Below are 27,500 nucleotides of genomic sequence, written 5' to 3' on the forward strand. Positions count from 1 at the left end.
GGAAACGGCAGATCTTGCACCTGTAAGTTGGATATCATCCCTGTAGCCCCTCTAGGAATGAATGTGTTACAAGTTGCTGTAACATTTCTCTCTATCAAGCTGGTTTCGGTCTAAATTCAATCTTCTCTTCTATTGACGTACCGTGACGTCACGATAAAACCTGATACGTAGCGTCTTCTATGTTTGTGTTGTTTTGTCAAGGCCTTACGCTGTTTTTCATGGGATGCCCATAAGTTCTTGCTGCCAAAGACGAATTATTTTATTTAATGTAACAAAATGTTTCGTACAGATTTGTATGCAAACGCTGTCAAAGTTTTCATTTTTCCGCGATGTAAGGCAAAATGGACTAAAATATCTATTATATTTCACTTGTATTTGTCTAGTACCTGATTATTGTGCGAGCATGACTTGTCAACAACACTGTATGAATGTACCTGGAAGAGGCGTCTGCTATTGTGACGAGGACTATTACATCACTGAAGATGGAGTGTCGTGTGGCGGTATGTAAACAAATTATGTAATTACAAAATCTAATCGTAGAAAGTGTATCTAATGTTATGGTGCGAACTATCAGGAACTAAATGATGCATGTTGAAAACAGCGAAATGAATTGAGTTTTCCTTTGTACGTATGGTTATGCGTGCACGTGGAGTTTTCTATATTAATTTTTTTGTTAAACTGATTCTATTCACATGTCGCATTAGTCAAACCGATCTGATATTTCTCTTTTGTCCACTATGGTCCATGACATCATTGCAGATGTTAATGAATGCAGCATTGGTAACGGAGGATGCGACCAGACATGTGAAAACACAATAGGCAGTTACCTATGCAGATGTACAGGCGGGTATGTTCTCGATCAGGATGGACACACTTGCGACGGTAAGATGTGTATAATAATATATATGTAAATCTATAAGCTTAAAGTGTGGTAGAACAAAGACAAGTTGAGGCAGTGTGCCGTGTGTACAGAAAGAACTGATAGGAAGAGAATCGAATTTGTCTCAAGGGGCATGCTTCCACCGATTCCACATTAAAATTGAAATTCACATATCCCATTTGGAAAATGACTTAGCCTTCAAGACTGTAAACGTTTTGTTTGAAATGACATACTCTCGTTTTTTGAATTAATGAAGTCCTTCACAATATGCAAAAAATGACTTTATATTGTTCCCATTGAGATATGGCGAAATTCAAGTGTATTCACAGACATTTATGTAGGAGTTGTACTTTTCCAAACGCTGATGTATCTGTGTCGACGTATTGCAAAGGAATAGTTCACTTTTCTATCCATACGCAGACGTCAATGAGTGCAACGTCAATAATGGAGGTTGCAACCACTACTGTGTCAACACCGAGGGTAGCTACCACTGCGCTTGTCAAGACTTCTACAAACTTGGGGAAGATGGGAAGACCTGCGAAAACTAGGCTTTGACGCAGAACGAGTAGTTACGGTAGCATGGGATTTTGGAAGAGGAACTTGGATCGATAAAGTGCTTTTGCCACTCATACAACATCATAAGAAACTATCCTTGTAAGGCATACTTTTCAAAATAAATCAAGTAACCACGTAGTTTAAATATATATATATATATATATATATATATATATATATATATATATATATATATATATATATATATATATATATATATTATATATATATAATATATATATATATATATATATATATATATATATATATATTATATATATATATATATATATCACTTTTCACCGAGCAGTCATATTGTCACCTTTGAAAACAACGAATTGAATCAAATAGTATAATGATTTACGTCCAAGTAAAGTGAACTGCGTATAAAATACTAAATGTAAAGTAGCCGTTATGACAATGATGTGATTTATTTTACCAGTTTGTGTAAAAGGTTAATCTTTGGACGTGTTTTTTGTTGTTGTTTCTGTTATTGTTGTTGTTGTTGTTTTCTGAAATTCGTTTAATACTTTTCCAATTATGTTCAATTCCCGACGATCATGATCTGAAAGGACCTACACTAGTCCTGTATAATGTTGATGATTTCATATGTTTCTAGCTTATATTCTGAAAAAGTTGTACACTTCTTAACTCTTAGGCTTGGTTTCATATATTTACAGTGTTTTGAAAGTCATACATGTTTTTTTTCTATTTCTCTGATACAGTTTTTTTGTAAATAATACACCATAACCTTATATCATAGTATTTTCAATCGGACACCATTAACACAATTGTTGATGTATTCGCGTATACCTTGACACTATAATAACTTGTTTTTATAATAAAATTCTTCTTTTTATAGGTAACATTTTGATTGCAGTCTTATACTTTTTTCTACCAGTCTGATAATATGCGCATCAGGCATGTAAAAAGGCCAAGAAGTATATTATCGTAATTATGAAATATATCATTTACATTCATAATCTATACAAACAGCAGTCAGACGCCAGAGTGCTCATTGGTAGACTACTTTATAAATGTCAGATATTTTGGTTTATGCTAAGAAGCCAACGACTATTGAACCGCTTTCAGTTATGATTCCCGATGTTGCTTTGAACAAAGTTCAAGAAATTAAATTAAAGAGTTCATATTTCTTTTCGTGAGTTATGGCTTCAAAATGCGATGTCATCGAAGGACCAAATAAGTAAGGCTGCATGGCGATCTAATCAATCATTAATCCTTTGGTGGAGATATGGTGAATTGGATTTAGTAAAACATATAATTTACAGAGTCGTGTAGAGAGCACTGGTTGCTGGAGTGGGTCACCTCATTCGAAGATCTGTATAAAGTATAGTTGTACATCCGTAACAAACAACAAAGCGCATGAGATAAAACCCAGCTACATTAAACGTCAACGAATCATTTACAGGGCCGTCTTGGAACAGTTTCCGTGTTCATTGATTATTTATTTATTTATTTATTTATTTATTGTTATTTCGAGATTCAGCAGACACAAGAAAGGAAAGCATTTTAACCGTTGACGTTACTGCATCCTTACATACAATTTTGAGCTGCAAACACTTTGTACTTCGATGTTTTAAGCCCGATGATGCCATTGTTCTATGTCGCGTAGCATAGACTTCGTCTGACCATTTTAGGTTCGCGAAATACCGCTGTGGTAATATTCCTGCACATCAGGTAGTTCGGATATTTGCTTCTGTTACGAAAGTTATGCTGAAATGTTCTCATAAACATGTTTCTTAAAGTCGTCGGCGGTGATTCCAAATTTAAAAGTCTTCGATTGGCCGTAAATAATATACACTGTGGCAAACAATGTTAAACATCTGATACAAGGTGTTCTCATAGACAGTAGAAGCGAGGCTTTCTATTGTGTTATAAACTGTGATAAAATCATAAACAGTAGAAAAAATTCTCTTTAGTCAATTTTCTTTTTAATTTCGACAGTAGTATTTCAACGCAAATACTGGAAACTGACACATCAGCTGACGGCAAAAAGAGATTGTAGTTTTCAAGATGGTAGTTTCTTATGCTGTCATATCATGTTCGTTACACCTTGAAGGGTCTTTTTTACCTCGTGATGGAGATAGACGTACAGTGCGTTTCACCTAGGTACCGCAAATCAGCGTATGAGATGGACACAATCCACGTACAGAACAAACGATTAGCTTTGGTACCACGACACATTTGAAAGTCATCGACTGATTGATTAATTACTGTAAACCAGCATGGGGCAGCCGCTCTGTGTAGACAGAGAGATACATTTTATCTACAATATGTGGCTTTTTAGTTAGTTTCTGTTGAGAAAACCTTCACCTCTCGAACTCTTAGCTGAAATTGTAAAAAAAACCCAGTTACATTGTAGATCAAGTATAGCCAACTGTTTATCTCTCAGTCCAGACAGCGGCCGCCCCATGCTGGTTCACTGTAATTAATCGATCGATTGGTACGTTCAGATTGACGACTTTGCGTCGGCCCAGGTCCCGACCAGGGCCGGGGCCGACGTAAAAAACCAATGTGGACACGCTGAGTCGGCCAGGGCCGACTCAGTTTGGTCCCGTTTAGAAGGGGGGGGTTCAGGGCCGACTCAGGGCCGACGCAAAATTTGGTCCGACGCAAATCGCCAGTGTGGACACGTTACGTCGGCCCTGGTCCCAGTTGACCAGGCCTCCGCTATGGATCGAAGTTGAACTAGTCACCCTATTCGCACAAAACAACGACGTTTGAAACTAAAGTTTACACCTATCGAAAGTTTTCAATCCAGTCTTTACATTTTAATATCATCCCATGTACGCTGAACTTCCCACCACCTTTGTTCCGCAAACGAGACCATGTCATTCGATTCCACAGTGCACGTAATAGACTAGAGAGGCATGTCAAAAAAAGCCGCGCACTGGTTATTTCTCCACCGCGGTCTTATATATACCATATGCTCATCCAATAAATGGTGAAGATATCTCCGATGATTAAAAGGGTGAGTGGTAGTCATATTTGCCCTTCTTGTGCGTAAAAACACAGGAAAATCATGAACAGTAGAAACAGCGTGCCATATTCAAATGCGCCATTTTGAACTTTGACAGGTCAGAGGTCACAAAGGAAGGTAAAGTTACGTCGGCCCTAATTCTGGTACCGGTAGGTGTGGACACGGACCAAATTTAATCCCAAAAGGACAATTATTTTGCGTCGGCCCAAATTTCAGTTGGGTTGCCAATGTGAACAAGATCGATGAGTCGGTGGCTTTTGCGAGAAGCCACCGCTACACCGCTAATCGTGTGTTTTGTACGTGGAATTTGTTCGTCTCATACGCTGAGTTGCGGTACCTTGGTGAAACGCAATGTAAGTCATGGTTACGTTCTGAACTTATACAATTGTCTTGCTTCTTCTGTCTATGATTATTTGAGGCTTACCCTAATCGAAGAAACGGAACGGAACGGAACGGAACGGAATGGAAGGCCATTCTTTTTTTTTTTTTTTTTTTTTTTTTTTTTTTTTTTTTTTTTTTTTGCGATGCGTGTTTGACAGTATGGCGTACATTCAAGTTTGCTTGCGTATTGATTGCTTTCTTAGGTCACGTTACAAGCACGGACACTCCATTTTATGAAAAGACCGTGTGTGATCTAAGTCGAGGGCTAGCAAATACAAGAATACCCTCCGGGGTATCCATCGACTACCTCATATGTAACGCAGTAAAAAATCAGCAAAACATGGGTCATTTCAACCATTATCTTTGTGTACAAAATATAAAAATATTTTAACCATGGCTCTTACACGGAAACTTTGGGACAAAATAAACTTCATCAAAGTTTAATGCCTGAAACCAATTAACCTATCAAATAACGGTCTACTTTGACATTGACGTAATATAAATATACTCAAACCTGTAATCACATCCTGCCTTGCTACAGTAGAACAAGCTCAAAGTCTCGTCAAACCAGTCTGAGACGAGCACAGATAGCGATGTCTCTGTATGTACGGTCTGCTCGCTTAAACTGAGCACATAAGGGAGGACTCTATCAACACAGGAGAGTGAACAAAAAATCACTGCAGCTGAGCTTACTTCTGGGATCAACCCTCGAGTCGTTTTCTAACCATACTCCTCATGGTCTATAAAACGAGCATCTAAAACAAATCCTTCTCACAAAATCATAGCTCGTTATGTAACTTTGACCAAGATGTGAAGGAGTAAGCATTCCGTTGATATCCGGAACGACAACCGAAGTCCGGTGAGTTAATTCAAACACACTTTGCCCACATTGCTCAAACAGTAAAAAGGTTTCACGATAGCGGTTTTAACAACGGGACTCTGAATTTTTTTTGCTTAATTTGTCTGCATTTTACGCCACAACTTACCTTATAAAACCAAGATGCAATCTGTCATCGAATTGGCACTACAATTAACCATACTAAAAAGATTGCTGAGCAATACAAAAAACATCATCTGGCAAAGAAAATCAAAAACTAAGAAAGCTGCCATATAACTAATCAAAGTCGGTGGCATGAATTATATAAACCAATACTCTCCTCAGCCCAAACCGATTTCAAAGACCGTTTACAACAAATATTGTTAACGAAACCATGAAACCTGGGAATGGCTAAAGACAGAGAAATAAGATTTATTTCCCGAAACAGCCCTTCACAACATGCTTTACAGACACCAGTAAGCAGGCACCAATATCGACCCAAAAACTATTAAAAAGTCCATGAAATTGACACAAAACCAAAGGTTCGGACAATCGATTTAAATGCCTAAACAAACTAATCGTTATCAGATTAGTACAACATTTACTGTTAACATAACGAGCAGTAGCAACGCTCAAAATATGCCCTAAAACAAGTATTCGTATAAGCGTCCAGAAACTTCGGTCGATGCTGGGTCATGTTAATTATAATATGACACCACACACCGGATCGCGTACTATAGAGTCAGTCAATAGTGGCTAACTCTCTCAATAACGAATCTGGCTTCTCTTCTTCGAGGACGAAGATGACTTTATCACACAACCAAGCGGAGGGGATACAAAACAAGAGAGCGACTGATGAAGGAACCCCATTTTTGGTTCCGAAACACCGTTAAGAATCACTCAATCAACAAACCGGTTTACCGGGGACCCAGATCACATGACTAGGGTCAAAGCACTATCGATTCACCGGTGTCTCGCCATGTATTCCACACAAAATAAATGCAATGATCCTTTTATTCACCATATCGTAATATTAAACAAACTTGGTAGAGCCGATGTGTGGAGTTGCCCTCATTTTCCTTTATATAAACTGACGTCGTCGATGGTCAGTAGGTTTACGATGTTTTGAAATTTTATTTCATTAAAGCAAAGTATACGCAAGCAAACTTGAATGTACGCCATACTGTCACACACGCATCGCAAAAAAAAGACACAAATTTCCATTTTGTATGGCCTTCTGTTTCGCTCCGTTCCGTTCCGTTTCTTCGATTAGGGTACGCCATTATTTGAACGAAATGATTCAAAGGTAGATTTACACATTACTAGTGCCCCAGACAGAGCGAGAGCGAGAGCGAGAGAGAGAGAGAGAGAGAGAGAGAGAGAGAGAGAGAGAGATTGCTACTGTACGTCCCGTACCTTTGCATTTCCCCTTATAAATTAAACATTTCAAAGGGTCAGACACATAATAACGAAATTAAATAATGCTTATATGTTCTATAAATAACTATCAATCTTAATAAAACAACGAAAGGTTTTCAATGGTAGTAGTACCTCCTTGGGCAAATAGTTATATATATATATATATATATATATATATATATATATATATATATATATATATATATACCGTCGATACTACCTAGAATATTATGAATTTGTGTTTCTCCTCGTCGTTGATTTGCGATTGAAACGTTTGATTTCTTCACCACTGACACTTTAATACCCTATGTTACCGACATTTTGTGTTGTCTACCTCGTCAAAAGTGCCCCTGTCGATGTCCATCAAACAACATAATAAGCATCATCCCTGCAGCAGTAAGATTGTTTTCTGAAGCAGCATTGACGGGTTGAAAGTTCAACATCAAAATCAATGCTGCCGCGGCAGTCAACAAGTCGAGCCCCCGGGTGGAGCTGAGGAAGCGAAGAGCGTTCATCATTCCTGACAGCAATGACGATACTCATGACTTGAAACTCATCACAAGAAACGCTATTTTATTTTTCAAGAGAGACGAGTTTACCAGGTTATCAGTGCATTTAAAGGTGCAATATATTGTTTTGTCGATGCATATTGTGCATCACGTACGTTTCCTGCATTGTACCTTGTTGTTGACCTTTAGTCGTCTGGCGTCTGAGCTAGGAAACAATCGTTGCTTGTAGTCTTACCGATCGAGTCAGAGCCAAACACTGTTCTTCATTATATTTAAACCAGCTCAGTTTATTCGTAAAATTTAAACATACAATTGATAATTTCCTAAAAAATAATAATTGTTAATTTTGAAACTTCCATACAAACTTTGCAAAGCAGAATTCTTTGAATGATGTTCAAATATTGACAAAGATAACCCGTTCACGGTAGCCGCGGCTGAGTGTGGCTTGCAGGTCCAATAATTTTATGAATGAATTTTCACTCAAATTGATGTTATAGTAAGTACCAAATAAATACGTTGCATTAAAAATCCATAGTCTTTCGTATTTCTGCTTGGTTCGCACAGAAAATGCCCTACGAGAGACGCTAATTATCCATGGGAGCAGCTTCGGCGTGCTCTAAGTTAACCTCGACATGCAGAGCTGAGCGCAGTCAAGTCAGCTGTGACCAGCCACGGACCGCATACAAGCGTATGAATTCTTGTAAAATACTCCCTCTTGTTCTTTAACAGAAATTATCACTCCTGAAAGGTTTATTCACGGAAAACTGGGTCTATGCATGTGACAAATATACAATCACCCGGTATTCCTCACCGATGTGTCTGCGTCGCGTTCTCGTGAACTCCCGTGTAGTGGCTGTATCCCCCTCGCCTACGGCTCGGAGAGATACGGCCGCTACACGGGGCATCACGCGTCCGTGACGCCGCCATACTCGTTCGGAATACGGGGGGATTATATAAATATATATATTTATATAAATTCAGTAATATAAATTCAGTAATTAAGACCGTCGAATGAAATATGTTAAACCAAATCTGGGACTCGAGATTGCATGACTTTCATCATCGAAACTTATGACCGCCTCATCAAAGAGACGTTCTTTAATTATATTTACCCGATTTGACATAAAGCAAGTTTTTGCGTGTTTATGATCCGGGCATTGTTCAGCATAGAGCCTCCGCCTAACTTACAAAGACGATGGATTGGGGTCAGTAAAGTCTATTCATACCTGTCACCCGCCGCTTTAACTCTCTCATATCCGGGTTCATGAGTGCAAGGACACGCTGTTTACTTCTTAACGCAAGCATCGTGGTCTATTCTCTTCTACTTTTAACAAGTACTGAAAGTTAAACATCCTGAATGTTGCTTGGCATGACGATTTTATTCAATACTTTCGTGAACAAAATATGTAAAAGCAGCATTTGATTTTTTTAACTCTAACATGCAGAGAGCCATGAAAAGACTCAAAGAAATTAAATTCTTGTTTCTTGAATTGTCCATGACAATAAAATTCTGTATACAATAACAGTGTAATGTGACAACGTCAGAAAAACTGAACTACACCAACTATTAACGAAGAGCCTTCACAGTGTCATTAGCTCACCTGTTTATACACTTGAGCTAATGTCGTAGCGATGTCTGTCTGTCTTTCTGTCTGTCTGTCTATCTGTTTACATGATGACTGAAGAACGCCTGATTCGATTCAAGTCAGTTTTTCTAGACAGGTACCGTGTGCTAATGGCGAGAACTCATTGAATTTTGGTTAGTGTGGCTTGCATATTAATGATGTTATGAAATATTATTCTTTCAATATAATGGTTTCCTATTTAGTCAGTTTTACAGTGTCAACATATATCAATATATACCGCACAAAATTTAATAAAACGTTTCACAGACGACATTCTCAGAATATTATGACTATATTGTGAGTGTCATGTCAATTGTCTGCTCATTTGCACATTAATGAACTTTCATAAGTAGTGATATGACTCAAATTCCTTCACCAAATTTGACCATACCTGCTACAAATATTGATCTTATAGATATGTAATTGAATTGAAAAGCATTGAACAGTGTCAAGTTAATAAATAGTTCATTTGCATTAGTTAATGAAGTTTTGTAATTAGTTATAGAACACCGAAATCACCGCCCACAATTTGATGAAATCTGCTGCAGATACTGATCTTGACAGATATCTGGCTGTGTTGTGAAGCAGTTAGTAGTGTGAAGTTAATTGAGGGTTCATTTGCATATTTTACGAACTTTGTAATTAGTGATATAGCTCTGAAATTGTGTCACCAAATTTTGTGAAACCTGCTACAGATATTGATCTGATAAATATCTAGTTGTCGCGTGAAGCACTGAGCATTGCCAAGTTAATTAAGGGTTCATTTGTACATTTAATGAATTTCCTAATAAGTGATCTAACTCTGAAATTACAGCATGGCATATTATAAAACTTGCTACAGATATTCATATGATAATTAACTCATTGTCCCATGAAGCATTGAGCAATGTTAAGTTAATAAACAGCTCATTTGCATATTAAATAAAGTTTTGTAATAAGTGATAAGTACTGTGCTAAATTTGATGAAACCTGCTACAGATATGGATCTGACAGATATCTGATTGTTCTGTGAAGCAATTAGCAATGCCGGGGTTCAAAATAACCGATGGTCATGCGTCAAAAGACCACCAATTATCTCATTTTGAACACCAGATTCCATTTTTGGTGGTCTATCTTGACTACACAGTTTTCATCGGTCACACTGGTACACTGCAGAGCTGTAAATGTTACGAGCCTCCCGCAGGGTTTATTGCTGGAAATATCCAGACACACAGTAGATTGTCCTAAGAGATAGATACTTTGGCTGTTATGTAGTACACACCGTTCAATAGAAGTCCCTTCAATGTGGTTCAATGGCAGTCCTTCAAAAACCCCACTCCGTCTTACTCAACCGAGTGTTCGTTTTGATAGACCATGTTTCTCTTTGTTTTACTTTTCACTGCAATGATTATCATGATTAAGTCTGCAAACTTTGCATAATATCTCTGCACAATTTCGTTTAGTCACTAGGCGAGACAGGTCAAGGTACGATTCTCTTACACAACTTCATAACATTCCGAAAGTATGTAACAATTGTCAAGTCAGCAGTAATTGTCATTACTTGATACTCAGTTGGCAATTCTGTCAAAACTTAAAATCTGTAAGACAGGTCCTTTGCACATAACCTAAGTCAGTCAGTTAGTTATACAGAGGTCAATAATAGGTCAAGTTGATCTGTTGTGAAAATACTGAAAAATTTCAAGTGGATTTACTGGGCATCCGTCATAAACTAACTCAACAACTGTGACAGCATAGCGGCATGGTTCCAGAACAAGACGTCAGCCAACTATTACAGGCCAATCAAGCGAAAAAAAAGTTACTCCTTACCCGTAAAAGTTGCTTCCGAATTAGCTTTTTTGATAAACAGCTCCGTTAACTGCATCTGATATATACTGAAACACGTTAGCATTTTCAGTTTATTTATTTTTGTTTTTGTTTTTACAAGTACCGACGTAGATTGGTTTTACTATTCTGTCTCTAAACACGTAAAACATTTTATTCAGCATTCAAGGAAAATGCATCTCAAACACGAATTAAGGGATTAAAAGTTGCAGCTTAAACTGTAGTGTGAATACAATTCTGAACTAGACTATCATGCTTACGGCAAATCAAGCGACTATGGTCGTGTCCCTCGGCCCAGGAGCAGTACCGACGGTGAATTTAGGCGCTCGTAAATGAAACAGTGTCAACAAATACGCCATAACAATTTTGGATTCAGTATTCACCATTCTAAGGGGCAATGATTTAGTTGGCGTTCTGACATTTTAAGGTTGTCGGGACAGTACAATGAATTTCTATGGTGTTACTGTATGAGACGAAAATAACGCCATGTCATGAACCCGGAAAACAGTAAAAAAAAGTTTGGTTAAACCTTCAATAGGGCTGAATTTAATGCCACACTCGAGCAGTCAAACTGAAAACCGAACTGTGGTTTCCTTTTCATTAAGAGGCTCACAGAGTACCAGATTGGCAGTGACGTAATCTAGCTTTTCAATGCACCGCCCTGTCACAGCATATACAGCCAAAGTACTTCATAAGTTCATAATATTGTTACCTGACGTCGTATGATCAGATGTTGTAACCAGGTGCCATGTGTTAGACAATGGATAGACATCTGTCCAATCGCGCTGCACCACTTTCAATATGATTGCACTGTAATGCCCTTCCCTATAGAGATTTTATCTCGAAGCGTCCCTCACGTGGCCAAGGCGTGTGAAGTCATGGACTCAAATCATACGAGAAGCAGATAGGAGATAGTGTGATAGTTTATTAATTATTTGTTAAGATTTCAATGAGAACAATCGAGAACGGGATATTCCATGGTGTGATCTTATTTAATCTTAAGAAACTATCAAAGACTAGCGGGAAAATTACCATGTGATAAATCGGAATTTATTATTTAGGTAAGTCTCGAGATGTATTCAACTTTGTAGAGAGTTTAGACTAGATACACTTGAGATCAGACCTTTGACGGTGAACGACACGGTCGCCATCTTATAATAAAGTATAAGGTTGTGGTACGATCTACACCTTGGTGTGTCAGCTTCAGTTACTGAAAGCATTACGATCCAGACTGGTACCTCAACTCGTAATTCCCCTAACTACGAGCACGACAGTTCATTATTTTCACGATATTCAATATTCATTTTTTTTTCGATGACACAAGTAAAGATTAATGTCGCTGTGCCCCTTCTAATGCATAATAAATGGCCTTAACAGACGAAGCTTGCTTTGAAATGGAATTTCTGACCATTCCCATCCAAATGCCAGCTCTTTATGACAAGGGGAGTCTATGGATCAAGTTGAAATAGAAATCACACACGTCGTAAAACAATGGGAATATGAAACGCCTGAGTGGTAAGGTAGCAAAATAAATTCGGGGTCATTATTGGTCGGCGGCGAAAGTTATGATTTGAGTCAAAGCTCTTCTTTCGTACCAGTTAGCAGAAGCTGTCGAATGTCCGACCTTTGATCCAACAAAATGAAAGTAGTATACACCTCGAAATAGACTCGCCACAGTATCTTGATTTTTCTCGGTAGCAGTTACTGGCTGGCCCGGTCAACGCGTTCACCTCGACAATCTACGCAACAGCCTACCAATAATGGGATAGTCTACTGAAGTCTATGCCTTCAATTTATTCCTTTAGGTATCTGTAAACCCAAAACCTTCGAACAAGTGGAACCTCGAAATTGAAAGACTCAAAGTTTTGCTCAAATAACGGAACTTTTAACCTTTTAACCTTTAAACTTAAACCAAATTATGAATAAAAAGGTGGTTATCGTGTACAATCTGCAGACAAATTATCCAAATATTACCTGACTTGAAATTCAATATCGCCGCCATTCCTGTGCTAACTCTAAAGGTAAAATGCATTTTCGATTGTTTACAAAAAAGCATTTGAAAACTGTTTTTACTCAATGTAGTTCATATGAGTATTCACAAATTGTTGACCGAGAAATTAAACGTTTGAGAGGCCGATTACTACATCTGTCTCCGAGGCGCACATTACATTAAGGAGAGAGGAAGAAACTATCGCGGATCTGTGTAGTACCCTAAGAAGAGTTTACAAAGAGCCAATGTTTTGCACGTATTTAAGACAACTAAGCACCATTAACACGTATCTGCCTGATACTGACTGCTGTTATTATAGCAAGAAAAGTGACGTTTATTAATTGAGCTACAAAGAAATCGGAATTTATTGAAATTCAGGGAATTATTATCATCATATACCTGTTGACCCGTCAAGGTGCTGTTTTTCTCTGATCAGAGTAACCTTTAATGTACTGATCAAAGAGCTTTATTCTGAGTAATATCATATTGCCCCTTAAATACTGAGGTAGTATGTTTGCTTCAAGACATACGCCTTTCAGGCTAAATTAAACTTGACAAAATGCACTTTATGAAAAGAGAACATCTCAGTACTTTCATTAAGTTGTTAATTTTATTCGTATTAGCCGCAGCTATAAAGGAACAATGGTTCATATGCCAAAATGGTAGGGAAATAGAAAACCACAGTCTTTGTGTGACTTTGCTTGTGAATGACACTCAGAAAAAAAAGAAATATTGGCACTTGCCGAGTATATTATACATTATTCATTCCGTTTTTGTCACTAAAAATGCTCTCTCTCTCCATCTCTCTTTCTCTCTCTTTCTCTCTTTCTTTCTCCCTCCCATAGCTGTGTAAATCAAGTCAACAGAGCGCCACTAACAAATTTTACGTAAAATTTCACAGTATTACTTTGTAACAGAACCCTGCAATGACTCTCGTAAACTGCGTGTACTCAACATAGGTGACAGGAACTATATACATCACTCACTGTCAAAGTACTCGTTATGTAAATTTAAAAAGCCTGAAGCTCTAACTGTACGGAGTAAACTTAAGAGATATAATTGCGTTTCTTATACCCCGGATAAACGTTCGATTCAAAATGAAACTAAATATTGACAACAAGATCTGCACAAATACGTGATGATGAAATTAGGTATATCATATGGATCAGTCGATGCATAGGATATTGTTTTCCGTTTGATATTTGATATCTTTAACATTTGACTGCCTGGTTCATAAAAAAATTGACAAAAAATCCAAATCAGTAACATGACTGTAAGTAGAGAGAAAAATACTACGTTTAAAATATTCAGAAACATTAGTTCATTTTTTCAAAATATAGGACACTATATTCGGTTACGTTCTTCAAATAATCCGACATTTTTTTATCGTAAAACGACAACACTTCATAAACACGTTCGATGATAGTTAAGGGCAAGGTAAATCGCTGTAGTTGACCTCTACTGCAGCTAGCCTGGTTTTGAGTTCATGAAGGTCAGCTGTACATATCTCGTTTTAATATTCTGTTAAAGAATTATCAAAAACAGAAAAACAAATACATTAATTTATTACAGTCTCTCCAAAGAGATTAAAATAACTCAGAAATTGTGCTTTTCCATTATAAACACCTGCATTTTCTGTCACGTCACAGAATCGACGAGTATAACTCACACTTTCGATATGGTCTCGCGAATACTAAGGCTATCTTTTATCTAAAATATGAACAGTAATGACCCATTGGTTGTCATATATGTAGTCCCTTTTCGCTTCCAAGTCACAATAGATCCCATAATCTGTACCCATTTAAGGTAAATAAAACGATAATAACAATGGGGTCATCTTGAACCACCAATAATGATGGTAACGGGTGTAGGGAATCGGTATGCGTATCATGCTAGCATGCTACAGTCATCAAGATGACCCATTGTGTCACATTTCATGTAATCTGTTAAAGCAACTAAATTACTTTTGTGATGTAAAAGCCAGGTATTCCGCCACTCGTTTTAGAATCAGTGCGTCACTTTTCTACACAAAATCTTTTTACTTCGTTGCTGGTATGTGTTTGTGACCTATAGCTGGACGTGGTCAGTATGATTTTTGCTCATATTTGTTGATTCTTTGTCAAAATCAAAACTTTACTGAATTTCCTAATCATTGTTACGTTTACTTGTCCCTTTTTTCCTTGCATGCAAGCAATGTGCATTATATAATGTTTTTTTACCAAAACGTTTTGGCAACTTACAGTTACATGAACGTCCGTCAGAGCCTAATGTGAAACCTGGGTTACAGCTGCAAAGAAAGCTACCGAAAGTGTTGTGACAGGTATGGGCGCAGCCACCATTGGAATCAACGCATTCGTTGATATCTTTAGAGAAAAAAAGAGAAATTTAAGGAGAAGCGTGTTTGTGACAAATGAAGTCGGAAGCAAACATAACATATACATATTTGATTTGTTGACAATGAAAAATAGCTATTCTATCTAGAACTACTGAGTCGAATGCTGGTATTTCAGCTAACGTTGTTAAGATTTAGATTGAGAGGTTACTGTGTTTACATGCAATCAACGGTACAAGAGGCCACGTAATGTAAAATTATAGCTTCTTAAGGCGCGATAAACTATTTTCAAGTAGCCCTGACACTTTTTATTGTGCTGAATTAATTGTTGACTGCACTCAACTGCTTTGCCCAGATCGTTTGACATAAAACCTGTTATGACGCACGTCAATAAGTCCCATCGAGACGCAAAGGCCCTGTCACACCTTGACGATTTAGCCAGCGTATGCCAATGTATGAAAAACTTGGCGAATACGCTGAGCGTACGTCGAATACGCTATGGACAAGTTTTGCATAAGTTAAGAGCACGCTAAAGAAACAAACAAACAAATGAACGAAATGAAAATCGCAGGAGTAAATCCTCATATAATGAAAATATAAAAGTACTGACCTGCGCATGATTCCCCTCCTTGAGTTAAGTAGTACCCTTGGTCACAATAACAGACGGCCCTTCCAGGTGCGTTTACGCAGTTTTGTTCGCAGTTGTTAGAGGCACAGTAATTTGTAGCTGAAGGTCATACAAAAGTAAGTGAGTGAGGGCTAACCTAGAAAAACAGGGCACTTAGGTTTAAAAAATTGGGCCTACTATGAGTGTAAGGTCAGTCCGAAAGAATTGGGTCGGTGTACACATAAACTTTTATTATAGTACCCCGTCGACAATTAGCTTAGTAGTACGCTTGGTCACCATGCACAAGGCTAGGCAAATAGAAGCTCTTCCAATATTCCTGAAATAGAGGCAGTACTGACAATTCAGTGACAAAAAACAGTGACTTCTACTCACATTCCGAACATCTTGGACCAGAGAAGCCTGGCGGGCAGTCGCAAACATTTGGACTGACACACGTGCCTCCATTTTCACAGCATGGGGAGCATATCGCTGTGATTACAGGGCGAGAAAACATGGTTGCTTACATATAATTTTATGTGAGACATGTAAGAAATGGCAGTGTATAAGGGAATTTAAATAACTTTTATGCCAAGAGAAAAGTCAAAAATCGATTTTCGACGTAACTGGATATTAAGAACACGATTGGAACTAATTTGGGATAATTGGATGGTGAAGTAATGTCTGTTTAATCTGCAAATGTAAGCTCATATTTTCATTGTACACTTGTTGTTATGAGTAATTTATAATATTGCAACATTCAGCACCGAACACTTTTGAGAAAAGTATGAAATCCAATTATCCTAAATTAGTTCCAATCGTGTTTAAGACTAAAGCTAGCACAAACTCTATCTAGCATTACAGCTTAATCTATTGTGCAAGATGCAAATTTGAGTAATATTCATTTATGCAGATCAGATTAATGAACCTTTTCCGTATTTTATGGTAATGATTCCTTATCAATGTGGAATATTCATGTACCTCTCATCTTGCATTGTATAGATGAAATATAATAAACATTTACATCAAACACGATTTGAACTAATTTGATGAGATGAGATTACATTTGCAGATCAAACAGACATTACTTCACCATCCGATTATCCCAAATTAGTTCCAATTGTGTTATCATTGAATGCATATGCAAGCTTAAGCAAGTTTGGATTATATCAACTGCTTGCAGGCATTTCAAAGTCAGCATGGCACGGTTTTCTGGTCGTGTGCATTCATCTCTTCGAAATTATGCTATATAATGTTCGTCAAATTTTTTACCACTGCTTTCCATGTCAAAGACAAAAATCATATAATAGATAGGATTAGGTATAATGTATGACGATGTATGACTATCCGTTTCTGACGTATAGGACTCGCCTACGGCTTGTCCATCAAGTTATGGACAGAGAGCCCCTCACCCGTACTTTGCCCTGTTTCACAAATAACCTTATTATACTTACGGGTTGAACAAACACCATTTACCAAGTTTTTCCATCCTTCACAACAGGAGTGCACCGGGTTCATTCTGTACGTCTTTTGATAAGCCAGTGTGTAAGTGTTCCTAGATATAAAATTAGCTCGAGCTCAATAAAATCTTCCAGCAACTTAGAAATAACACAAAGCGTGACGAGAATACGAAGCTGTATATTTTATCTCCTTTTGTATTCGAGGCACTATATTTTTTGAAATGATTATTTTTCATTTGTTTGTCTGATGCAGGTCATACTCAACAGAAAGCTTACCTGTATGAGGAGCATCGAAACCAGTTAAACCAGCCACACCTCCTAGTGTACCTATCACGGGCTGTGTTTGTCTTGGTTCCTTGCACAGACTGCAGAACATTTTCAGTGCACACGTGGGTCTCTGGGTTTCTAGAAAAAACACAAAATCAAAGTTGTACTCATTTTCACTTCATATTTACTACTTGCTAATGGTAGCATATTTCAAAGTACTTGATTGTGATTTTTTTTGACAGAAACAAGAAAGCACACCAGACACAGCTGAGAAAACGAACGCAAAATCAATGGCATAGGCTCTTTAATGCAGAGAACAAATTAGGTATATGACTCTGTCTCATTCTTGTAGAGCATCTACATAACTTTTGTAAAGTAAAGGCGGATTCATATTATACTCACGCATATGCCACTCCATTCAATGCAATAACCAACGTCATCAACCCTGTTAAAACCCCGATTGTCTTCGGATCCATTTTACCTAATATCAAAATGACAGAAAGTGATGAGTTAAAAGACAGGGAAAAAACAGCAACAGTAGATTTATGGAGATTGTATTTCGCCCTAAATTCTGTATCGAACTCTATTTACTACATTTATTTTATCGAGCGGCTGTAGGACGCTGAAGAATATAGTTATAAAAAAAATCAACGTAAAAATTTTGTAACTGTTATTTCTCTTCTCTATCCATATCAGTGTGTTTTTTCATACAAAATCATATATTAGGGTCTTTTGCAAACAACCAGACACTCATTTCATTTTCTTTGAAAGTCTTTACAGACAGACGGAAGTAGAAAATATGTCACTGACTTGTCCCCCTTGTAAGTGAATGAGTCTTCCTTGAGTGTGAAATGCTCAGAAAACAAACGCACAATCAATAGCGTAGAGTCAAAGTTTTGGAGGATAAGGCAGAAAGAATAGTATCATCGATGATATCCTGTTCTCCTGCCGATGTTAAATTTGCTTGTAATCGGTTCTCCTCATAACCCCTTTGCACCTTGAATTTGGGCCGTTCTTTACATTGAACCTAGGTTCGCTAGTTATGTTGGAATGATGAAAATTGGCGTTAAAATTACAAAATGTGAACGCTTAACAGTAACATGTTGTGACTTTGCAAAGAATAAAAACTTTCATTTATGTAATGTGGATAACGATTCAAAGTGGCGACGTGTTTGAAACGTACTGAAGCAGCTTGGCTTTGTTAATGTAGCCGAGCATGCGTACTACTGAAAATGAAAGGGAAAGGCCATATAAGAATAGCATACGTTGGCTTCGGGGAATCAATTTGTTTAATATAAGCTAACGTCATCCATGGAGACAAGCCAATTTCTTTATATTCTCTTATTCGCCTTCTTTTAATTGGCGGCTGGCAAATATTCAACTCTTGCATTCACTTTAGGGATACTGAAGGGGGTTTCCCACACAAATACCGGTCCTATTGTGTACAAAGATCATAGGGCTGTTCTTATTTCGTTTGCGAGGGTTCATGGATGTTGTCATTAGAAACCAACGTTTGCAGATAATTGTAGTATAACGTTTCTGTCCTCAGTTCCGAAATCTGTCAATTATACTTTTCTTGCATTTTCACCAGCCTCATCTGATTACAAGACTGTGTTGACTAATTATTTCAATCTTCACAGGTAGCAAATTCATGCCATTTGCTTGTGAAGGCGTGATATAATCCTTAGCCCGCAGCAGCACGGAGGGTCATTGTTCTGCAGCTAAGGCATGATTCTCTAGGGCACAGTAAGTGAGGCTACCCACAATTCCCCTTGATTTGTACACTCAGACATTTTTTTTACTAAAGGCTTTTTAATTTTATCAGTTTCTTAACGATATCAAACTTACAAGTTAAGTTTAGGATTATTTGTTAAAACTATGTTCCAAAATTATTTATTATGTTTAAAATTCAAGAGTAAATTGAATGAGAAGTCGATGTTTGGAGGTGCTAAAAATTGCACACTTGTCAAGATAAAATATCAGTAACTAAGATGGTCTCAATATACCACCTGTCAAACATGCAAATTTCCTTTGTTACGAACATTTAAAAAAATCAATGCCCTTTCTTTTGCCAACACAGATGCAACTTATTCCCTTAGTTTCCTTGAAAATATTGTGTATGGCTGTCAAAAATCTATGTCGACAAAATTACAAAATTGCTATCTCCTCCGCGGAAAAGGGGTTGATCTTCTTATTATTCACAGTGAGAAATCAGAAAATTATGATTATCAGAACTATTTTGCCAGAATTTTGAAATATAGACAGAGTTGTTCTGTTTACAGAAGAAAGTTTATTCAGTTCAGTGAGTGATCTCCGTGTGTACAGATCATGGAGAATTGTGGGTAGCCTCACTTACTGTGTAGGGTCTATGTGTTAATCGACAATCATCCGTTTATGGATAAAGGGATTTACTCCACCAAGTGTCAAGTAAATTTTTATTTACTGAGAGTGCTTTCAAAAAGTCATTTCATTCAACGCATTACGTCCAGTGATAGTAAGTAATTATCAACAATGCGATTCGGTTCCAATAAAGTGTTGAAAACTACATGTTTCTTCTGTTTTGTTTTTGTTTATGTTGCAGTTTTTTATCTATATGATCATTTCTGCATCAGACTTAGGCGACACCAATTACGTTATTTTACTACTTTTTGGCACCAAAACAACAAAACGATGTAGGAAAATGTTTAAATAACAAGTGCATCAATGCTGTCTAAGACACCATATGAATAAGTGTTCCATAGCTCCTTCTAACATACTGTAACACCCAAGCGCCTTTTGCATTTCAAGATGAAGAAGAGAATCTCTCGGTTTGCATACAGTTTTAGACACAGTTTCATTTTAAAAGTATTCACGTTATGCTTTAAATATACCCCAATGAGTTATAGAACGTATTTAAACTTACCTAATATAAATCGGACGTTTAATTTTTTGTCTCTCTATCAAGAAAATGGCTGAAGTGTGATGTATGGCAGTATCTCAAGCTGCATTGATGTAAGCCAATGGATTAAGAAAAAAAAATAGAGATTTCTTACCTTACAAAGTCTCGGAAGGCCTAGGCTTCGGTCTTCTTTTACGGCTGACCACAACTGTTGTATGCCCAAGCGATGAAGGTATTGAATCCAACGTTTGTGACTAAGTGTGGACTCAGTTGCGGAAGAAATAAGAACAAGATAGTCCTGTCCTTATGAGTACCCCGGAATGGTTCGTTTGATCTTATGCACCATTTACACTCAGCTCTTCTTTTAAGGGATTTGAAAGGGAAATTCCCCAAGTCAGAGTCTGCGTACTGACTGCCTGCAGTTTATACATATTCGTCTTCGCCGGTTGTCTTTTACAAGGAAAAGAAAAGTCAGATGTAGGGGAAGATCGGTGTAAAAAATCACAAAAATAAGAGCCTTAGTTTAGCGCTAGCCAAATCTCAATAATAACTATCAGTAGTTATCATGCATTAATTCTACGCTTGGCTCACATGTAAGTAAGTGAGTGTATCTTCCGTAATGTACAAAAAGAATGGCAGTCTGAAATTTGCCGTTCATGAAATCTAACCAGGAGACAATTGTCGCCATAAAATAGTGAGTTGCGTCCTGGCAATCCCCTTGTGAAGAAAACAAAATTCCTTGTCGCCATGGTGATGGCAACGTTATTGTCTATCGACCGGAAAGATGGAGTCAATTGAACCCTGAAAAGGTTCAATCTGTTTCGAAAGTTCACATTAGGGCATCGATGTGACAGGTTTTATCAGCCGGTATCATACAAAAAGGTTTCGGGCGATTTTGCCGCTAGTGGCGCTGTTCTGCACCAGTGCAATGTGGCGCTGCCTGTTCATGTGTAATTAAAGTTATTTTATCAAAAGCAGTACCGTCAGCGATAATCATATTGCAGGAAATTTCCTCTTTAATGTTTGCTTGGGTAACTAAGCATGCGACTTGTGGAGTGAACAATCATGATGGTGTCTTTGCTATTTCTCCTGACTGTCAATTTGACGACGAACTACAACTATCAAGAAGGAAGGGGTTGTAATTAAATAGCCAAACCAAACTGTTTCTATGTGTCATTTATGTTAACATATTAAGTTTAATCATTAATTCAATACCTTGTTTTGCGTCGACTCACAATTTTGAAAAGTAAACGGGTAAGCTACTCAAAACACAAAGAAAAGGTTCTACACACGCAATTTTTTTATTCACTTCATGGTTCCCATCTGACGTGAGTGTCCATTCCAACCAGACAGTATGTTTTACCTCCATAAGTTATACCAAGATGAAACAATCTACAACTATGACATATATCATCTTGCAAAACGTGTAAACAAAGATTTTTGGCAAAAAAGCTAATCAGTAAATTTAATTTAAAAATACCTGGTATTTTTCATGGAAACCTCCCAAACACCTGCCTGCGGGAAAGCAGAAAACAAAGAATTTAATAACTTTGGCCTGACTAATATTTACTAATGAAGCGAATAATACTTCAAACACTTTTTTGACAAATAGGCTACTGTTCTGCTAAATTCGATTACAAAGCTGCTTTTGAAATCTGAGGAACGGTATAATGCAGCACAGCGCCAACATCTGTCTTTCATGTGAGGCCTTTTGTTTACTCTTGATCGAAAAGTTTTTCATGTGCCTGAAAGTTTTGCGCATTGGTATGTGCCTATATTTGTTCTGGGCCACTCTGGTGATATTACTCTCTGCCTGGGTTGTTAATTTGTCGTCTTTTTTATTTGTGAGGTAATACGATTCACATTTTATTCGATTTGTATCTCTTTCTCTTTCGCCGTTTGCCCTTACTATGCTATAAGCTTTTTGCCAGGATGTTACACTCTGTGTAATAATGATATACACTGCAAGATCCGAGGTGCAAACTTTTTATAGACTACCCCTTCGCTACGTATTTAGGTGTTGCGAGTGTAGCGAAGGCTAGGAAAAGGAGTCTAATTACAGTGAAATATATCAATGCGCAGCCTATTTTAGATGGGACTATTTTCACATAGAGAGTCTGGTATGGAACAGCTCGGTCTTGCCATCGATTTACATATCGTGAATAATTATGCCTTTAAGAAGAGAAAGAAAGTGAGAGTAGTAAAAGAGAGAGGGTCATCGGAATTTCGTTTAAAGGACCAGGGACCCCTACAAATAATATAAGAACTATACTAGGTACGTTGGTGATTGATGATAATTTTCAAGATATGTTGAGGTGATGCATGTAGATATTAAGTATGGAATAGAACAGTAAAGTTGTAAAAGAGCAGTCGCGTCGTTACTCGCCAGAGAGACACCCATCTTGTAGCGTAGTTAAGAACGTGTAGCGAGGTGTAACCAAGTCTAGGAGTAAAATTTTGTGAAAATTGGAGAAGGGGTGTGTAGCGGACGTAACGAAGTGTAGCGAGGTGTAATAGGCTGTAAGATGGTCACTTTTTACTCGCCAGAGAGACACCCATCTTGTAGCGTAGTTAAGAACGTGTAGCGAGGTGTAACCAAGTCTAGGAGTAAATTTTGTGAAAATTGGAGAAGGGGGTGTAGCGGACGTAACGAAGTGTAGCGAGGTGTAATAGGCTGTAAGATGGTCACTTTTTACTCGCCAGAGAGACACCCATCTTGTAGCGTAGTTAAGAACGTGTAGCGAGGTGTAACCAAGTCTAGGAGTAAAATTTTGTGAAAATTGGAGAAGGGGTTGTAGCGGACGTAACGAAGTGTAGCGAGGTGTAATGGGCTGTAAGATGGTCACTTTTTACTCGCCAGAGAGACACCATCTTGTAGCGTAGTTAAGAACGTGTAGCGAGGTGTAACCAAGTCTAGGAGTAAAATTTTGTGAAAATTGGAGAAGGGGGTGTAGCGGACGTAACGAAGTGTAGCGAGGTGTAATAGGCTGTAAGATGGTCACTTTTTACTCGCCAGAGAGACACCCATCTTGTAGCGTAGTTAAGAACGTGTAGCGAGGTGTAACCAAGTCTAGGAGTAAAATTTTGTGAAAATTGGAGAAGGGGGTGTAGCGGACGTAACGAAGTGTAGCGAGGTGTTAGGGGCTGTAAGATGGTCACTTTTTACTCGCCAGAGAGACACCCATCTTGTAGCGTAGTTAAGAACGTGTAGCGAGGTGTAACCAAGTCTAGGAGTAAAATTTTGTGAAAATTGGAGAAGGGGGTGTAGCGGACGTAACGAAGTGTAGCGAGGTGTAATAGGCTGTAAGATGGTCACTTTTTACTCGCCAGAGAGACAACTAGAGTGTAGCGTGTTACGACGTGTAACCGAGACTAGAAGTGTTTTTCTTTTTGAAAATTGGAGAAGGGTTAAGTGTTTTGTAACCTATTCTAGAGATTTATTTTTCCCAAAATTGGAGAAGGGGTGAGCGTGTGTGGATGTTTTCTTCATGATAATTCAAGTAACCAAACAAAAGGTTGCAGAGTGTTTTTATAAATTCTTAAGAAATTACTCGAGCATTTTCCGCCTAAAATTGTCATAGTCTTTCCAAATTGGCGCAAAGAAATTAATTATTTACCCTCGCGATACGTTATCGTTTTTCGACACGATAAAACCTGCGCAATTCTTCTCGAATTGGAACTTATAATACTGGCGTCACTAAATACCAGCAGTGTTTCGACAACATTGTCTTACTGGTTTACACATTTACAAATTCAGCCGGTAACCTATCTCTCTCGTGTAAGTATTCTGCGTAATATTTTCCGTTGTATTTCAACCACTTCTATGTAATATTCAGCTGTTATTAACATTGTATTGTTATATCAACTTATCGTTCTGGTGTTTGTTACCGACATGCCCAAGATACTGTCTAAATGGACATACACACACTATAACCAGGACTAACTCAGGCAAGGGACACAGGACTCAATCACGCAGCTAGACACTCACAGGCAGACTCATTGACTGGTGTATCAGTAGCTGGGCCGTGAGGCCTAGGAATGGTTCCGTATTCAATAACAAGATCATGGACGTACTACAGACTAAGATCAATAAAAGGTTTCACATACTATTTTCTCATGTTTCTAGTAACGAGATCGACAGTGACAGGATCTTTCTTTGTCATGACAACATCCGAAAACAAGTAAGTCTTTTGACCGCAAATGAAAAATGTTGTGACTGATTCTGAGGCAGTTCACTGCTAGATTTCAAAACGAACAAATACGTGTTGGAAAACACTCGAAGCTCCGTGTACATACAATAGATAATTCTTGCATAGTAAAAATACGTCAGTTTCGAATTCATTCATATTCTTCAACAAAACAATCTTCGTCAAAGTAGGTTGTCAGTTATAAAATTCCCGCACAAACGTGTCAGGGGTTGCTGGGCAAGCCTGAATGTCACGAATTTGAAGAAATTTTCGTATTATGTTGGGCCGGGCTAATTTATGTTTTTAGTGTACGTCAGGGGTTTCATCAAGAGCCGGCAGCCGGCGAAATTGACCAGTTACTCTTACGATTTCGCCGGCTACCTTTTTGGAAATTTGAACTCTTTCATTATAGCTAAAATATGTTTTACCTTCTGAAATGATAAAGACAAGTTTCATAAGATGTGTAATCAAACTTTTCAACGGCTTTTATGTGAAACAAAATTTAGAAGACGAGCGACTACTACGATCGCCTTGTACTATGATGCAGCACGGTCTTGCGTATACTGCCCCAATAAAAATCGGAATTGCGATTGACGATTCTATTGGCTACCTGAATTGCTGATTCCTATTTAGTGATCTTTATATACGCTAATGAAAACGTGCATACTACACCTGTCGGCTGTCGTTAGCTCAACTCAAAATGGTCGATGAACAAATGAAGACGGAAGCGATCGCAAGGTCAAGCTTCGCTGTACGCCTACGATCATCGGTTTTGAAGTGGACCAAGAAACAAGAGAAGGATAATTAAACTGTTTTCGTAGGCAATGACCTGATTTTTTTTCACGAAAATCTTTTTAGTAAGCCGATGTGCGTTGCACTGCGGTTGGCGTAATTGTGAAGGAGTATAGCCAGCAGGACGTATGATATGTACTGACTGCTCTTCGGTCTATCGACGCCAATAAGAACGTCGCGCAGAGTGGTTACAATGCGATCAGACCTCTAAATTCACTTCAAAAGATTTCGTCAAGTTCAATCCAAATGTGCGCTTCTGCATGAACGTACAAATTTTCATATCCTATATTAAGGTTCTTACTTTGCATACCCATATAGTCAAATAACCCTGAGGATCTTGGATTCTATTTGCGAAATATGGTAATGATTGTCATTTTTTTATCATTATTCGTTATATAAATTATCCTTTTTACCTCCACTTTTTCATCTACAGATTTCCATACCAAACATCAGGGTTCTTAATTTTAAGCATAACATTATGCATTAATAAGTTTCTAATTTACTGTGCTTAAAATATGAGTTTTTCATCCAGGATGGCATCAACAAGGGGAATGTTTCCCCTTTACCAGAAAATTTCGGGGGCATTTCACCAGTTCATGTGTTCTACTTGTACCTCTAAGGTGTGACTGACACCATTTCATGGCAAGAGGGGGGAGTGGTCCCCTTGTCAAATTAATTGGGGGGTGCCAACATTTCAACAGAGGGGGAATTCCCTATCCCCTATCTAGATGTAACACTGTATAATATCATCTACATATCAAATTTATATCATTAATAATGGTGAATTATTATAGTTTACCTCCTAAAAGCATAGAGGCTCTAAAGACTTCAGTTTTCTTTGTTCAAATTATCGTCAACATTACCACATTTTATCATTTTAATTATGAATTATCATATTTAGGCCTAATCTCCCAGGAAAATGGCTTTTATGATATGAACACAAATTGCCCTGGAGCACTGCTGACAATTCCCCCGAAAATACTATATAGAAATTCAAGTGACTGTAAGCTGTAAAAAGTAAATTTTAGCTCATATTTCAGGGTTTCCAGCCTTCGGCCGGGAGGGGGAACACCCCCTCCCGGACCCTCCCCCGATGACGACTGCTTTGTGGTCATGGCAGCTGCAAGCCGCCTACTTTTCCATTCTAGCCCCCAACTTCAAAACTTCATGAAACCCTGAGGTAGGCTGTAGGTATTATTCATGCTCGGAAAAGCACGTTTCATACATCGGGTAAATATCGGACATGATGTCGCTTGAAGGATGTGTGGTTTCCATGGCCATGCTTGTTAATCATATGTCTGTTAATGCTAGCAATGTTCACCAAAGGTGAAATAGTCTGTAAAACCTACGACCAAATCTGATAAGTAGAAGTGCCGGTCAATTTTAATTATACTGGCCGTCAGCGACAAATAAGGGACAGAAACTACGGGGCGTGGATGTGGGCCGGTGTTTTTCGAAACACCGCTACATCAAAAATAGTGGCCCTTCAAAATTTCTTGCACACAAAATTAGTGAACATCCCCTTATCCGTGCATGAAAATCAGTGACCCTCCCCTGTTACTCGAAGCATTTAGGGGTGGACCATTTGTTATCCTTGGGGGTCTGAAAGATTGGGGACATTATTGTTTTTTTTCTACATGTTCCACTGGATTTTTTTCCCTTGTGAATTCTGGCATTTTTTTTTTTGGGGGGGGGGGGCATTCTTCCTTCACAGAAATGTTGTAATGCAGCGATGTTGCAAAATCAATCTGTTTGTCTTACATCAACGGACTTGTACAGAAAAAGGGACCGGTCCCCCTATTCCAACTTTCGAAAACAGGATGACCCCCATTCAAACTTTCGAAAACAGGGTGACCCCCCTGCGCGCGACAAAGGTAAACGAAAATTGGAATTAAATTGAATAATCCAGTGTGTGTATATATATATATATATATATATATATATATATATATATATATATATATATATATATATATATATAT

The 27,500-nt window shown here is 37.9% G+C and overlaps 2 protein-coding genes across 2 annotated transcripts in view; one reads left to right on the top strand and one right to left on the bottom strand.

Annotated features, from left to right (window-relative positions):
• LOC139144006 (multiple epidermal growth factor-like domains protein 6) overlaps window positions 1-1,577 on the top strand; it is a 9,891-nt gene extending 8,314 nt beyond the window's left edge. Inside the window, exons 7-10 of the mRNA XM_070714646.1 lie at window positions 1-22; window positions 384-500; window positions 760-882; window positions 1,301-1,577. The exon at window positions 1-22 is cut by the window's left edge and continues 101 nt beyond it. Coding sequence (XP_070570747.1) covers window positions 1-22; window positions 384-500; window positions 760-882; window positions 1,301-1,428 — 390 coding nt within the window. The 3' untranslated portion in view covers window positions 1,429-1,577. The remainder of the gene's footprint in view (window positions 23-383; window positions 501-759; window positions 883-1,300) is intronic.
• Window positions 1,578-13,589: 12,012 nt separating this feature from the next.
• Window positions 13,590-21,410, bottom strand: LOC139144012 (multiple epidermal growth factor-like domains protein 6). Its single transcript, XM_070714654.1, has 9 exons — window positions 21,208-21,410; window positions 20,694-20,989; window positions 18,064-18,142; window positions 17,671-17,799; window positions 17,389-17,489; window positions 16,331-16,426; window positions 15,941-16,057; window positions 15,239-15,361; window positions 13,590-14,519 (listed from the first exon to the last, which is right to left on the bottom strand). Coding segments are annotated over exons 3-9 (642 nt in total). The 5' UTR covers window positions 18,138-18,142; window positions 20,694-20,989; window positions 21,208-21,410; the 3' UTR covers window positions 13,590-14,517.
• Between the last annotated feature and the right edge of the window lie 6,090 nt (window positions 21,411-27,500).

This window comes from Ptychodera flava, chromosome 11 (assembly GCF_041260155.1).
Source record: "Ptychodera flava strain L36383 chromosome 11, AS_Pfla_20210202, whole genome shotgun sequence".
In the NCBI taxonomy this organism is placed as follows: domain Eukaryota; kingdom Metazoa; phylum Hemichordata; class Enteropneusta; family Ptychoderidae; genus Ptychodera; species Ptychodera flava.

Bases quoted from the DNA above. Each gene is read 5' to 3' on its own strand.
- LOC139144012 (XM_070714654.1), bottom strand. From the start codon at position 18,137: ATGGATCCGAAGACAATCGGGGTTTTAACAGGGTTGATGACGTTGGTT. The intron at 17,800-18,063 runs GTGAGTATAATA...TGTTTTTTCTAG, and splicing joins TTGAATGGAGTGGCATATGC to AAACCCAGAGACCCACGTGT. The intron at 16,427-17,388 runs GTAAGTATAATA...CTGTAATCACAG, and splicing joins AAATGGTGTTTGTTCAACCC to CGATATGCTCCCCATGCTGT.